The 16,310-nt window shown below is 36.6% G+C and overlaps 1 protein-coding gene across 2 annotated transcripts in view; it reads left to right on the top strand.

The window, feature by feature from the left end:
- Window positions 1-16,310, top strand: part of Fcho2 (FCH and mu domain containing endocytic adaptor 2) — a 93,351-nt gene that overhangs the window by 69,506 nt on the left and 7,535 nt on the right. The window contains exons 19-23 of one of the 2 annotated variants that reach the window (XM_060385616.1): window positions 2,611-2,740; window positions 5,312-5,371; window positions 10,677-10,788; window positions 13,265-13,420; window positions 13,724-13,856. In XM_060385616.1, coding sequence (XP_060241599.1) covers window positions 2,611-2,740; window positions 5,312-5,371; window positions 10,677-10,788; window positions 13,265-13,420; window positions 13,724-13,856 — 591 coding nt within the window. The remainder of the gene's footprint in view (window positions 1-2,610; window positions 2,741-5,311; window positions 5,372-10,676; window positions 10,789-13,264; window positions 13,421-13,723; window positions 13,857-16,310) is intronic. The other variant, XM_060385615.1, reaches the window with a different exon arrangement.

The raw sequence follows: 16,310 nt of genomic DNA, 5'->3' as shown, positions 1-16,310 counted from the left end.
TTGCTACTGTTATAAATCATAATATAAATCATAATATAAATATTGGTATGCAGGATATCTGATGTGTGACATTAGTGAAAAGGGTATTTCAGTGGGGTTGCAACCCACAGGTTGAGAACCATCATTTAGACTTTTGAGGATTATTGCTTTATTAATCACTAAAGATTGGCAGCTTCCCTGTCTGTCCCAAGGAAACCCTCATTGCCTTACAGTAGCCTCAAATGGAGTCTCAGATGAGGAGCATTAGTATGACCTGGGAACTCAGTGGAAATAGTCTCTAGCTATACCCAGACAGGGGAGAGGTCAGGCAGTTTGAGTATTAGCAAGTCCTCCATTAACATGCACTAATACTTGACAGTCACTGTGTTAAAGCAGTCTACGCAGTACAGGTATGTACAACAACATACAAACTTTTAAATTTTCTGGTAGTAAAAACACTGCAATCTATCTCATTATATTATACTTAGCATATCAAAAACGTTTTAATGTATATTTACAAAAGTTTTTGAGAGTTTTGCACTCTTTCAAACATACATTGTTTTCAAAGTTCACTTTTTTACTTATAACACATCTCAGTTTGCACTAGCTATGTATATATAGTAAGTTCTGTTGGTGACTATACTGGATAGTTGTATTCTAAACGCAAGAGAGAGATCACTCAAAAAAGAGACATTCTCCCCCTTCCATTAAGTGTTGTAAAATGCACTGTAAAAATGCAACCACATCATAGTACTCATGAGGTCATCTTGCTGTTGGAGAAATTTCCCCAAAGTAGTTGAACTGAAGACCTTTCCAAGCTTGTAAGTGTCAGACAGTATCTGCATTTCTGTGCATAAATACACAGCCATGTGTTTTGTCTTTTGCTATGTTTTTTCAACCTATTAATCATAGTGGTTGTTGAGTTATTAGAAAGCTATATTCAAGGAAAAATATGTTTAAAAATAATTATGAGTAAGGGAGGGTTCCAAATTGTAAATGGTGATGTCTTATTTTTATGCCTATAAGTTTTTGCTACCATAACAAAGATTTAAGTATCAACAAAATGTTTTTTTTTAAATGTCTTGTAGGTGAGAACAGTATTTTGTTGTCACTTCTATAAGCAGGAAAAGGCTATTTTTGATTAAGCTAACTATGCCTTTAGGAAGTATTGCTAGTATCTTATTGGAACAATTGATTTGGAAAGAAAAGGGCCACTTACCAATATAAATAGATAAAAAGAGTTGGAGGTATTTTTTTCCTGTTTGTTTTATATATTACTTTCTAGTTACCTTTTCCTAAATGCAAAAAAAACCCAAAACAAACAAACAAAAAACAAAACAACAAAAAACAGAATTAAGAGTTTTCTCAAACTTTTGTTTGGTGTAAGTGTTCTAATAAGGAAGCATTGCAAGAATTGCAAAGGAAAATGTGAACAGATTTGTAAACACAAAGGGCAAAAATAACATTTAAGGAGGAAAATATTTGCAACACATAATATTAAGGGTTAATAAAAGTTCAAGTAGTCATAAGACTTTTCAAAGCTATTCAAAAAATGAAAATACAGGGGCTCTGGAGACTTGGCTCAGTGGTTTAAAACACTTGCTGCATTTGCAGAGGCCCAAAAATTGGGCTCTTAGCACCTACTTTGGGCAACTTAAAACCACCTGTAACTTTAGCCCAGGGGATTCAATGCCCTCTATACAATAAAGCTTAAAAAAACATAAAAGTATACCTTTTAAAAATTATATTAACTAGAACATTTAAAAATTGTTACTCCTCATTCTGTGACTCCTCTGTTACTGCTGACAGGTGTCGGGGTTGGGGCTTTTGCAGACCTGCCAGCAGTGTAAATAAGACAGGGAGACTTGTACACAGTTAAAGCCTGGGCATTAGCTGGGCACGTGGCTGTCATCTAGACTTGACCCGACTGTTCTACCTGCTACCCGTCATGTGGCTAGCTCTTTTGTTCATGCAGGCTCTGTTCCTTCTCATGTCCGCCTCCAAAACTCCCACTTACGCTTTCTTCTCCCAGAGTCCCTCTCTCTCCCGGAAGGTCCACCCTCCTTTTCCTGTTTCAGTTATTGACCATCAGCTCTTTATTATAACCAATCAGCATCAAGGCAATACTTGATACATCTAGTTGTGTAAGGCATTGAGGGCTGTTACAAATAGGAGGCTGGTGATAGGCTGTAGAAATGACAATACCAAAATTCTGCCAGCGTGTAGCACTCCGCTACTGCGGAATTAACAGTTGAAAATACAGAGACATTTCTTCACACTGTTTGGAGGAAATTATCCCGATAGACAGGATAAAGAGAACCGATCGCATGTATATAGTAAACATACCTTTCTAGGAAGTATATAAAAAACTTGTGTTTCACTTCTGAGTACCATAGTAAGTATACTCTTTAAAATACAGAGAATATTTTATCATAAAACCTTTTTGATAGCATTGTTTTAATATAGTCTTCAGGTTTTATTGTATTCTTGGAAGTGATTTGACATAACATCTAATACTTAATTAAAAGAAACTTATGGTAAAGTTGTTTGGTTTGTTACGACTTAAAATTTTTTTCTCTGACAAGGAAAGACTTGCTTTAGCATTTTGATAAATAGCTTTTTGTTTTTAAGCCCAGGCCATTCAGTCCACCTGTAACTTCTAACACCAGCCCACCGCCTGCTGCTCCTTTGGCCCGGGCAGAGAGTAGTTCTTCTATCTCTTCCTCTGCTTCATTGAGTGCTGCCAATACTCCAACAGTAGGTAAGTGGTTATTTTGATTATGAAAGTTACCATGCAAAGTACAGTTGGGGTTACACTCATACTCGTATAAAATATATATACACACATATTTTCATTTTATTGAAGCAGGTCTTTCTACATAGCCCTGGATGGCCTGGAACTCAGAGCTCTGCTTGCCCCTGCCGGCATTAAAGGCATGTGCCACCACACCTGGTCCCACATAAAGTGTCTTCAGGGCCTTTTTTTTTTCCTTAAGTTTTGTTCATGAAGACTAATGTCAGCTCTTCCACTGAGTAGATGGTCTTGAATAATCCATTTAAGAAAAATTGCTTAGTCCAACCTAAGGAAGCCTATGTCCTTTGCACACTGATAGAAACCCTGACAGCACATGAGTAGTCTATTTATGAATCCCACTCTAGTAGTTTGAACAGATGTATCAGAGCTCACTCTGATGTGTGTCACTCCAGTACAGCTGGTGGTGAACCATCTTACTTTAAGACATTTGGTAAGGAAAAAGGACACGGACACACACACACACACACACACACACACACACACCCTTTCTCTCTTTTCCTGCAGTGTGAAGTGAAGAATTTAACATCAGAAATTTTGTTTTTCTGGACATCTACTTGACACTTGTGAAACTGACCGCATTTTATTTTCTAGACTAGGAGTAATTAAATGTTGTTGAAAATTATTAAGTCAGCTTATGAACTGCTGGTTAGTATAAATTGTTAAGAAAATAATGTATAATGCAGTCAATTCTACTGTGAATTGACAGTTGCATTCTTAAAGTTTGTTTGGGGCAGAAGAGATAGTTCAGTGGTTAAGCATGCCTACTACTATTGTAGAGGACTCAGGCTTGATTCCCAGTGTAAGTGTGGCCGCTCGCAACTGCCTGCAAGCTCCATTTCTGGAGAATCATGACAGGTTAATGTACCAATGTTAATGCACATACGTATACTAGACATAAAAAAAGGAAAACAAAGGTTGTATTTGAAAATAATTTTATTGACCCCTTGCTCACATGTAGCCAGTAGGCAGCTTAGTCTTCATGTGGGGTTCTGAGTAAGGGGAGCAGGGGCTGCCTCTGTCATGAACTTGGTTGCCTGCTCTTTTTGCCAGGCTACAGAGGAAGAGGATCCAGGCAGTCCAGATAAGACTTGATAAGCTAGGAACAGAAGGCAGGGGAGGAGAACTCCCCTTTCAGTGGACTAGGAGAAGTGGAAAGGGGGAAGAGGGAGGCAGGGTTGGGACTGGGAGGAGTTGAAAAAGGGGCCTATGATTGGGATATAAAATGAATAAATAAATAAATAGTTTTATTGAAACATTTTATTCAACAAAAGAATGGTGTATGCTTGTGGTGAATTGTTTATTTTGTGGAAATTTAACCACAAATATTAAAAATAGTTATTAGGTTTGAAATATATTTATGTAATCTAAACCTTAACAAACAAAGTCAATTTTTTTACTGCATCTAGATTTTGCTCAAGGATTTTTTTTTTTTTTTTTTGGCATTGTCTCCTTTACTCAGGCTTCTTAAAAGTTCTCATTAGTTTTCTAACTCATTGTCACTGTGAAAACAAACACAAAACTGCTGAAGCACAACAGCTGTGTTTCAGGTACAACTGTTTCTATCCCAGTTTTAGCTGCTCTTCTTGCTGCTGCTAGTCTTGGTCCTACAAGCATCTGTGTCACCTGGGCCTTAATAGAAATGTAGGCATTTAAAGTCAGATACTCAGGACTGGGGGCCCAGGGTTTTACATGCTTTCCAGGTGATTGTGATACGTGCTGTTTGTGAATGACCTATAGTTAAGCTATTTTACTTAAATCCAGTTTAATTTGTCAAAGCTGACTTGTAAGGAATGCATCTGGTTGGTATGATGATTGTAAAAACAGCATGACTAGTATAGGCTAGAAGGAAATGTGAGTGGTTTGAGTTCTAAATGTTCAAACCAGATACTACCATCTTCTTTTCCATGGTATTTTCTCATTTTAAATTGATAGAGAGTATAACTAATAAGTATTGTAATGAACAGCCTTATTTTTGTTTGTGCATGTGGTTTTCTTAATTATATTTTCACAAAATTTATGCTTTAGTCATAACAATAGATTGATTGGCTCTACTAGAAATTCAGCAGGTAGCTTGAATAAGCAGAATAAGCTCTAGCTTTTTCATTGCATATGGGGATGTCCAGCTTTTTGACGTCTGCGTGCTACCATGACTTATAAACATGTTGGGCTACATTCACATCCATCCTGGAATACATACAGTCCATTAGATAGGCCTGTTTCAGAAGGGTTTTTTTTTTTTGAGATGGAAATGCTAGGCTGATTTTGATTGAGCTACTATGAATTTGTTTATTGTTTCAGTCCCTAATGTTGACAGCAGGAGATCCAGTAGCATATGACAGAGATGAGGCAGGCAAGGCAGATGGATACCAGATTTTTGCAGCAGAGGGTCTTCAGTCTGCCTGAGAAGTTCTCTCCTTGTTGTGATTACTCAGTTTTGTGTAGATTTGTTGTTGACTTTTTTGTTTCTTGAAAATGTTTTCTTTTCCTGCGATATTTTATCTTATTTAAATGTGATAGAAGATGATAATTTGATTGGGACACTCTGTGAAATTGAAAAGCACTGGGAGACATCACCAGGTATTGTATCAGAAGCAAATATATGTGTGACTAATGTTCCTAAGGCTGTCTAAAATATTTCACTTATTTTTTTCTCCTTTTCCAGCAATGTATGGTATGTCTGCAGTCAAGAATAACCCTAAGATTAACTATCTCAATTTTGTGCTAATTATGTCCAGTCACTCTACAAGACCAGATCTCTAGTTATAAAAATGCATACTGTTTTTTTTTTTTTTTTTCATTTTCTTCCATCATGCTTAAGCATTAAAAATCAGTAGATTGGAACTCTCAGGCTATCAAAATAGAGTGATTAGAAAAGAAACAATTTGTCAGCTTTAAGAATGTTATAAAAAGGGCTGGAGACTTGGCTTAGCAGTCAAAAGCACCAGGTTTCAATTCCTGGAACCCACGTGGTAATTAACAGCTGTCTGTAACTCGAGGTCCAGGTATTGTGTGCTCTCAGGACACAAGTGTACATGAAGGCAAAACACAGTGCGTATTCATAAAATAAAAGTCAATAATACTTACACTATGAGAACAAGGGCCACATGAGTAGTATGCTGAAACCACACACACACACACACACACACACACATATAAATACCCATTGTTAAAGGAAGGTCCTCTGCATCCTGCTTATCCTAGATGCTCACATACTCTGTGTTTTAGGAACTTAGAGCTATCTAAATATGTAGCAGTTAAACCAAAATGAAAATGAAAGTATTCTTGTTAAGAGTACAGATTGTTTTCACTTCCAATAAAAATAAAATATAAATAAAAAATATAGAATAAGCGTATTATTTTAGACAGGTAAATATTTCCTTTGTAAGTTCATTATTTTGAGGTCTATAAGTGCAGTATGGTTTTGAAACAAAATCAGAAATCACAAATGTGAATACACCAAATGGTAAGGTGGTTTTAAACTCCCCCCACCACTTTCTAACTCTTTTCTTGCCTGTATAAGAAACATGACAGTTTATAGGGGAATTGGCTTAAGAATTATCATCCTGACCAAATTGGAAAATGTAGATGAATAACTGACTTGGTTATATATATAGAATATATATATATATTACTATAGTACTGTGTATCAAAATTGGGGCTTTGTAAATGCTTGCCATGGCTCTCATTGAGCAGTCCTGTGTGTGTGTGTGTGTGTACACGTGTGTACATGGAGGCCAGCGGTCAGTAGCTGGTGTGTTCCTTGATTGTGGTTCACCTTAATTTTTTGAGAGAGGCTCTCTTCACTAATTTTGCTAGATTGGCTGGCCAGCAAATTTCAAGTATCTACCTGTCTACTCCTCGTACTTTATAACCAGGATTATAGAACATGCAGTCTCATGCCCAGCTTCTTTGTGTGGGTGCTGGCTGTCCAAGTTCAGGTCCTCATGCTTTTGTTGTAAGGACTTTTCAACTGAGCTACCTTCCTAGCCTTGTTTCTTTTGATTTTTAGTCAGAGGAGTAGCAGGTGCTAATTTTATCTCTGGCTGTATTTTTATATTTACTTGTGGGCTTTTCAAAGGAAAATTTGAATTTCATATTATGTAGCTTGTCCATATCCTCCTGTCACCTCTAAATCATCTTCAGATTACTTAGAATGTATAGTACCAAATGAATGCTATGTAGACAGTTGTTCTGCTGTGCTGTTTAGGGAATGAAGACAAGAAGAAAAGTGTTTTTTCGCAGAGCCTGTGTAAAACTGCAAATACAGAACCTTCAGGTTCAGAGGACCAGCTGTGTAATTCTCCTTAATAAGAAAAGCGCTGGATTGGGATATAAATCACAGGAAGAAACCTTGATTTTTACGCATGAGTCCTTGAGTTTGATCCTCAGGACTGCCAAACAAAACAAATCACAAAAAAGTATGTGTTAGTAAGGATTTGATGAAAATTGAGAACCTCTGTACACTGTCTTAAGATTGAAATTTTATAGCCACTGGAGAACAGTATGGCAATTCATTAGAAAATTAACAAATAAAATTAATTGTATGATCTAGCAACTTGACTTCTAGGTATACATCCAAAAGAATGAAAAACAGGATCTCAGAGGGTTTTACACCCATTTGTAGCAGTACCATTTACCATAGCATTTGCAGTAGCAAGAAACTTGAGACATAGAAAAGTGTAATAAGAGCGCCGTAAAATATTATTCAGCCTTAGAGAGAAAAAAAGAATTCTGACAGACTTCAATATGAATAAGCATTCATTACATTGTGCTATCAAGTGTTATTTGACCCAGTCTCTGTGAGGTCTCAGAGTCAGGCTTGTAGAGACAGAAAGTACAGTGGTGGTTGCGAGATGCGAGGTGAAGTGGGGCCTAGGTGTGGAAGGTAATGTTTAGTGGGTGTAGAGTTCGGGTTTTATGTGATTGAAATAGTTATGGAAATAAGTGGCATGATGGTTGGACAGTATTATTTTTATTTCTTTGTACTATAACTATGCTCCTAAAAATTGGTAAGACAAATGAGACCCTGCCTCAAAAAATAAAAGATAAAAAGATGGAGTTAGACGGTAAGACCACAAATTTTGCTACATGTTTTACCATAGTTAAAAAAAAAGTTAAGGAGAAAAGATTCTTCATCTTTCCCTAAAAATGGGCTCTCATTAAATTCTGATGCCCTTCTATTTTAGAATATTAGGAAAAAGATTGATGGATTCAAACTTAGGTTCTATAGAGATATTTTCCCATCTATAAACATGTATTTATAGTTGAAATCAATAAATTCATACCTAGTTGGCTTTTTAAAAATATTTTTCTCACTTGCATGTTCAAATTCATGCCTCTTGATTAATTCCTTCTCTCTTGCCTAATCATTTTTAAATACAGATTTAAATCCTTTCAGTTCAGGATCATTTGGTATTCAGAGTGATCATAATATTCTTTCTTTTGAAATTTTTTGACAGTGTAGTATTTTTATTAATTTTTAAGTTTACATGCAAATTTTCTTGTGCCATTTTTCAGTATTTTTTGTCCCCCTTTCCTGCTGTTTGTAACACCTCTCTCTTACATATCCCTTTGTCTCTTCTCTGACAGCCCCCTTTCTGTTATTCCTGTTTCCCCCTAATATCCCATAAGGTCTCTTCATTCCTTTTACTTTCCTCTTTCTAGTTTCATGGCTAACAAACAAACATGCACACGTTCAGGCACACATACAGCCCATACAAACGAAGTTAAATATAGGTATCATATAAAAGAGAACATATTGTATTTGTCTTTTAGTCTTGCTTTTTTTTTTTTTTCTCATGAGTTCCCTTTCAATCCATTTTTCTTCAAATGTCATTATTTTTCTTTATGGCTGAATAAAATTCCACTGTATATTACTACATTTTCTTTATCCATTCTTCTCTTGATGGATATTCAGGCTGTTCCCATTTTCTAGCTATAATAGAGTGAATGTGTAAGGGTTTAGGTGCTCTGCTCAGGATTATAGAAGCTTCTGTGTCCTTATCTTCATAGCTGTCCATCTATCTCTAATCCACCCATGTGTCTCTGTTGTGCAAAACTGTGACTTGTCATTCAAAAGCCATCTCTTTTATTTTTCTATGCCACCTTAGCAAAGTGCTTGACACTGTGAAATCTGAAGATTTTTGACAAAGTTTCAGATTCCAGAATCTTTTAGATAGCAAAGATTTTGAGATTAAGGATGCTCAATAGGCAGAGTTTATGTAAATATTCTCAGATTATTTTTTCCAGTTTCTAAAATGAATGACTTTTCTGGTCTTTGGCATTTCAGATATAGTTTACTTAACCTGTAGTGATTGATGTTACTTTGTGAATGAATTTTGATTTTATTGAATTCTTATTTTCACATGGAATTATTGTTCATTTTGGAGAACATACTGTTTGGAGAACATATTGTTGTTCATTTGGAGAACATATTGTTCATTTGGAGAACATTCCCAGTGTCCAGAAGCACCAGTTTTGGGCTCCATGTAGTTTTCATCACTAAAGCTATTTTAATATTAATAAAGAACATTCAAAATAAAAATTCCTTCAAAGTTTAGAACACTAGTGATCTTCCTGGCCTCTTAAACTTATTAAATATCTGTTGTCACTGTAAAATCATTTGGTTAAATGCTTGTTCAAGATTGGGAAGTCATTGCAGTAATAGTAAAGTGTGTGTTGGAGGAAGCATCTGTACAGAAAGGCAAAGGCAGTGTGCTGTCTCAGAGGTAGTTAATTTAAACTAGAAAGTACCCAGGACCCATAAAGACCAAGGAAAGTCTTAGCCTCTGAAGGTTATACCTGGTCTTGCCCCTTGCTCTCTCCTTGCCTCCTGTCATCCCCCACTATATTCTTTTGTTCAACATGATATTCTACTGAAGCATGGAAAGTCAACTGACTATGGACTAAGCCCTGTGACACCATGAGCCAGTATAAATAAATGTTCTTTTTGAGTTAGGTCAGGTGTTTGGCCACAGTGACTGTAAAACTAGCTTAACATTTAAATTAGTTCACAGATTTGTTCAGTATTTTATTACGCTTTTTAAATCACAGTATGATTTAAAATTTTTATATGATACGGTTCAAAGGTGTTTTGTCTGTATGAAAATGAAATTGGCTTTTAAAATGTTAAATGTAAAAAAAAGTTATATGTCAAACATTTATTCAGGCAAAGTAACATAGAACAAGATGAGCACCTGCAATCTAGAAATTAAAAAATCTAAACCCCAAAATTTTATATGATGATAGTTCTCAAAAAAGTTTTGATTTTAAAATATTTTAGATTTGGACCTTTTAGGTTAGGGATGGTGGGGATGGGTGAAGATCATGCAAATACTCTGAAATATGAAACACTCTAAAATCTGAAAGGTGTTTGACTCCAAGCATTTTAAATAATATATACCCAGGCTATATAGGCATCAAAGAAGAATTTAAAGATAATTGTAATAATAATAAGTTGTGTTTGAGCTATTATTAAAACATAACAGACAAAAATCCAGTATAATGCCCTGAAGTCTTGTGATTGATAAGCCTGATAAAATTTGATGTTTGAAGGTTTTTGGAGGCCACAGTAGTTATTTTAGCTCTTCAAATCAGTGGCCTTTACATTTTGACATTTCTTAACCATCCTGTATCTTTCCATTTAGAAGTTCGTTTGATAGCCTTCCAGACTTGCGTGTGTATGTGTGTGATTCACATTGTGTTCTAATTTGTTTTATGTCTTTCTTAACCTCTAGGTTTATACTTGCAGAATCATTGAAACCAGTAATAGGTTCTTTTGTGACAACCTAACATGAATCTGTCTTGGTATTTATGGTATGAATCTTAGTATTTGGCATATGTCTTCTAGAATGATTTAACTAATGAATTATATCTGTTCTAGGTGTATCACGAGGTCCCAGCCCAGTCAGCCTTGGAAACCAGGACACCTTACCTGTGGCAATCGCCCTTACAGAATCTGTCAATGCTTACTTTAAAGGAGCAGATCCTACCAAGTTAGTTTTCAATATACATAAGCACTTGTGTTAGGGGGTGGGGTTCTGGAATTAGGGCTTAGTGATAAATATTAAGTTACACTTTGGTTCTTTGGAGATTAAGGATTTCTTTTTTTAAATATTTGTTGGCTTTATATTAGGTAATCCTTCAGGGGTTCCTACGTGTATACACACACACACACACACACACACACACACACAAATACTAGAATAAGCAATGAGTGGTAGCTTTTCTCCAGTTTGTTTATACTTTTGGTCAAGCTTTTTGAACAATATGGCATATCTGATGGTATATCTTTTATAGTGTGCCATTTCTTAAACTTTAGGACCTAAAGAGACATTAGACTAGGTGTTTGGATTCTTACAGATTTGGTTTAGCATCTTGCTTTTGAGAAAAGCTACATGTATTTTAAGGTTTTGTTTTTTTTATGTTTGTTTTCTGAATGGCTGTATGCATGCCATGTGCATGCCCTTTAACCACAAGGCTAGAGAGGGCGTTAGAACCCCTGGGACTACAGTGAGATGCCTGATGTGGTGCTAGTAGCCGAACTTGGGGCCACTCTAGAGAGCAACAAGTAGTCTTACTGCCAGGCTATTTCCAACCCCATTCCCATTGTCTTAAATATTATTCAACACACATTTATTCACAAAGTACTTGAGCACTCAGTATTGTGTAAGACTCTTGTTGGTTGTATGTGAGACAGGGTCTCTCTGCAGATCGCTGTCTTTGGCTTGGAACTCAGAGATCCACCTGCTCTACTTCTTGAGTGCTGTGATTTAGAGGTTTGCACCATCATACCTAGTAAGACTCTTGATAGTACTAAGGCTATTTCAGAAAGCAGAGATCTCCTGAGCTTGCATTATAGTAAGGAAGACATCAGAGAAGCAGATGGATTGTGTATTGAGATATGTTACTAAAAGGAAGGGGGTGGGTGAGAGGGTGGGGAATTAGCGTAGGAAAAAAACTTTTTGGAGGTTTTAAGCAGATATTTGGAAAATGTGATGGAGCAAACCACCCACAAATCTGAGAGAATAACAGTCGAGGACAAGGGCACCATGGGAGGATATAGGGTAAACACCTACTTGGTGTGTTTGGGAAGCGGTGGGGTGAATAGGAAAAAGTAGGAGCGCAGTTGAGACTGCATCCAGAGAGGCCTCAGACCAGGTTGGGTGTTGTAGGCCATGATAAGGAGTTAGGAATTTATTTTAATAAGGCAGGGAGCCTGTGGACACTTCTGAGTTGAGAGGTGATGAAGTTATGTATGATTTTATAGCATTCTGCCTATTCTTCGGAGAATAAATTCAAGAGAGTTAAGAAGATTGGTTGCTGAAACCCAGACAGTGGTGACTTGAATATAAGCAGGAAAGGTGATAGGCACTGATGATATTCTGAATATCATTTGAAAACAGTTATCGAGATTTGTCGAGACTAGAATGCCAAGTTTGAAGTACTTGTTAAGTGTATTAATATAGACAGACTGGTAGCTGAATGCATGATTCTGGAGCTTACTGAGTAAGTATAGACTTGAGAAACAGAAGCCATGCAGTGGCAGAATGATTGACTAGACAAGACAGGATTACCAGGTCACACTAAGGGCGCAGGTGGGAGTTTTGGGCATGTGGTTTTTTTCTCTAGTCACATTCAGCTGTGCATGTGTGAGGAGGAAGCTAGATTAGCCAAGACTGTTAAGCGAAGCAGTTAGTAAAAGGGTAAGGAGGTGTTAAGCAAAGGAAAGTATCTAATAATGAACCTGGAAAATCAAAGAGGGCTGGTATAAGGATTTGAATTTTGAAAGATTAGTGAAAAATGGGGTAGGATGGTGAGGAATTAAGTTGTGCTACTAGATGGAATGACTTAGAAAAACAGGAGTATGAATAGATGAGTAAGGGTTGTGAAACATTATGGGGAACTGGCATGGCTGAGGTAAGCTAACAGAGAGAGCCACTGCAACAAAGATTGAAGAACTAGGTGACTAAGGATATCGAAAGGGCTATCTGGATGGAGATTGAACTTTACAAGAAATTATGATGGAAATGGTGGTGCAGAGGTAGATTAGTAGTGAGCCAGGAACTCAGGATTTCAGGAAATTTCAGGGACTGCTGAAGATGATCTGAGGGGATAGGTTTCACACTGAGCAATACAATGTAGGTCATGGCTTTCGGAGGAGGACCGGGAACAAGAGCAGCCATCACCAAGCCCAGGGCTGAGATGGCTTAAGAGGACAAAGTAGCAGCAGCTGGCTAGTGATGCTGTTCCCAGGGAAGTCCTCCCGCACGGGTCTTCCAGGAATGTTTAAAAATAGCGGTATGCCATTGTAGTTTTCCATGATTAATTTATCTGAGGGTGATAAAGGATATATGTATGTATGCAGATGCTTACACATATGCTTACATACACTTTTTAAAGCCAAACATACTGTTTGAGAAGAGATTACAACATGTTATGTAAGTACTTGTTGCTGTCCTCCCATGTCAGGTGCATCGTGAAGATCACTGGAGACGTGACAATATCATTTCCAAGTGGGATTATTAAAGTCTTCACAAGCAACCCCTCTCCAGCTGTGCTGTGCTTTAGGGTGAAAAATATCAGCAGACTCGAGCAAATTCTCCCAAATTCACAGCTTGTGTTCAGGTTTGTGTGTTTTGCTCCTAAGATTAAGGTTTGCAGTTTCACTTTAAGAAATGTTTTCTTTTTGTGATCAATGTTGAATTTGAAGGCAATGCCAAAATTATTTATTACAATGAAGCAACTTTGTGCCATCCTTTTATTTTGTTTTGGTGTTAGTGCTAGCTGTTTTTCAGGAAAACTTTTGCTGTTTTCCTGAACACGTTTTGGTTTATTTCTGATAATCTTTCCCAGGCCACTACCTGACTAAGTATAAGAAGGAAAAAGATAAGTCAAATTAAATAACAAAAATGTTTCTTATACATGCAGTGATCCATCACAATGTGATTCCAACACAAAAGATTTTTGGATGAATATGCAAGCTGTTACTGTCTACCTCAAGAAGCTATCAGAGCAAAATCCAGCTGCTTCTTATTATAATGTAGATGCGCTAAAGTATCAGGTGAGTGTTCTGTCACTGTGACAACTTTAAATTTACATATAAACAAATAGAATCTGGCAGAATGCTAAAGGAATTAAGTGTCATAGCAAATGAGGTCCATTCCAAGAGTGCAAAATTGTTTCAAAAACTGAAAATGTATTAGTAAGTTAATGACTGTTTCAGCCAAAATGATAAAGTGTTTACCGTGTTTGTGACTAAACTACTGAGTAAATATTAATACATGGGTTTATGTTTAACCTGAAAACTCCAGTGTCGTCATTCTTCATGAAGAAATGTCAAAGCAGTCAGTTAAGGTTTGACATGGCAGACGCTGTTTAGATTAATACTACAGAATGTAAGTGCTTCCCTGAATTTGTTAGAACTGTTAGATAAGAGAATAAAATAAGAAGTAATAGTATTGGAAAAGGTGAATCAAAGTTATTACTCAGGTGATAATATTTCTGGAAAATTTAAAAGAATCAGTTGAAAAACTATTTTGATATAGGGGAATTGAAGTGATCAATTTTAAAATGAGTCCATTAAAAGTATATTTTATTATTTAAAGGAAGAGTTGTGTTATAAAAGATAAAATTTCTAAATTGACTGTAAAGTCATTGCATCCTAATTAGAAATACCACAGAGCTGTATCTTATCTTTGTTGGAGATTTGGTAATCACTTTTGTATTCTCTAGAAAAACAACCTTAGAATTAAAAAAAAAAAAAATGTTTCCAATGTATTTGGAGCAGTAGTAGAGATTTAATGGGAAGACTTACGTGATACAGTATTTAATAGTTCAGAAGTGGTAAGGCAACTGAGGCCAAATGAGTAGAACAGATTATTTACAGTTAAAGATGAATACAGAGTGGTTTATGTGGTGAAGTAGCATTTCAAAGTGATATTTGTCAATAAATGGTATGGGGACAGTAAGACACTGGGGGGGGAAATTAATCTGCAGACATTGGTAGAGAGATGGCTCATCAGCTGAGAGTACTTGCTGCTCTTCCTCAGGACCCAGGTTCCAGTCTTATCTTAATTTGCTTTCATGCTGTTACATACACCACAACCAACAGCAAATTACAGAGGAAAGAGTTTCCTTGGCTTACACTTCACATCACACTTCATCCCTGAGGAAGGTCAGGGCAGGAGCTGAGGCCTGCATTGAGGAGCACTGCTTACTGGTTTGCTTCCGTGGCTTGCTCAACTTGCTTTCCTCTACAGCCCAGGGCCACATACCTCTGGGGGTGGCACATCAATCACTATACACCAGAAAACGCCCTACAGACAGGCCTACAGGCACTCTTGATGGAGGCATTTTCTCAGTAAAAGTTTTCTTTTCCCACGCTGACCCTAGCTTGTGTCAGCTTGACAGAAAAGTAACCAGCACAAGTTTCCAGCATTGACATGGCAGCTTACAACTAACTGCAGTTTCAGGAGATCCAGTACCCTTTTATGGCCTCTGCAGGCTCTTTGTACATGGTGTACATAAATATATACAGGCATACACAAAAAATATTAAATCTTTAAAAAAATTAATCTGAAGCCCACATGTATCAAATACTTAATAAATGAAACCATAAAGGGGCTAAGATAAATTATGAGCAGATATATTTATGGATGTCTACATAGCATGTGCTTAGTATACAATTTTAATATTGAACTATGAAAGCCATTTCCAAATACAATTTAAAACCCAGAAGAAGGGCTGGAGAAATGGCTTTGTGGTTAAAAGTGCTTGTTGTACAATCCTCACAACCTGAATTTGAACCTATGACTCAATTCAGTTCCTAGAACTCATATAAATGTGAAATGGTAGAACTGATGCCATAGCGTGACCTCTACCTTCATATAAATGCATGTGTATGCACTTGCACACATAAGTGGTGTAAAACTCAGAAGGTATGTCAAACAAGTGAGTGTGTATATAAAGTGTTGCAATACATAGGCTAGAGTAAAGGGACCATTCCAAGAACCTTTAAAAATTAGTGCACGTGGGTAAATCTTGGAAGCATGCTCTACTTGAGTGGTATTCAGAACAGTGGTTAAGGCAGTAAGCACCTCAAGATTGCTCCATCCAATATTAAAAGGGATTTGGCCATTTATTCCTATGAATACAAGTTAAGAGAAGTTGTAGTAAATTATGTAGATCTGAAGTTAGAAGTGTAACTTTAGGCTTTGGAACTACATGTTGAAACTTTTTTTTCCTCATAGTGTATGTCTGAATTCTTCATAATTTCATATATAATTAATGAATTTTATAATCTTTCTTTGAAAGATTTTGTACTTTATACAAATAAATAATAATAATAAAAATTACCTAATAGAATGCTGATTTCTGGACTCTGTCCCTAATCTGTAAAGTCAGATTTTCTGCAGTTGGGTTCAGGGGAACTGCATGGCGGTGAGCAGGCTGTCCCAAGTTCATATGCCAAGAGTGACCCTGGGAGCCGAGTGCTTTACCTAGTAATAGCCATTCA

The sequence above is a fragment of the Meriones unguiculatus genome, chromosome 6 (assembly GCF_030254825.1).
Source record: "Meriones unguiculatus strain TT.TT164.6M chromosome 6, Bangor_MerUng_6.1, whole genome shotgun sequence".
Taxonomy (NCBI): Eukaryota; Metazoa; Chordata; class Mammalia; order Rodentia; family Muridae; genus Meriones; species Meriones unguiculatus.
This window is presented reverse-complemented; position numbering and strand designations above follow the sequence as displayed.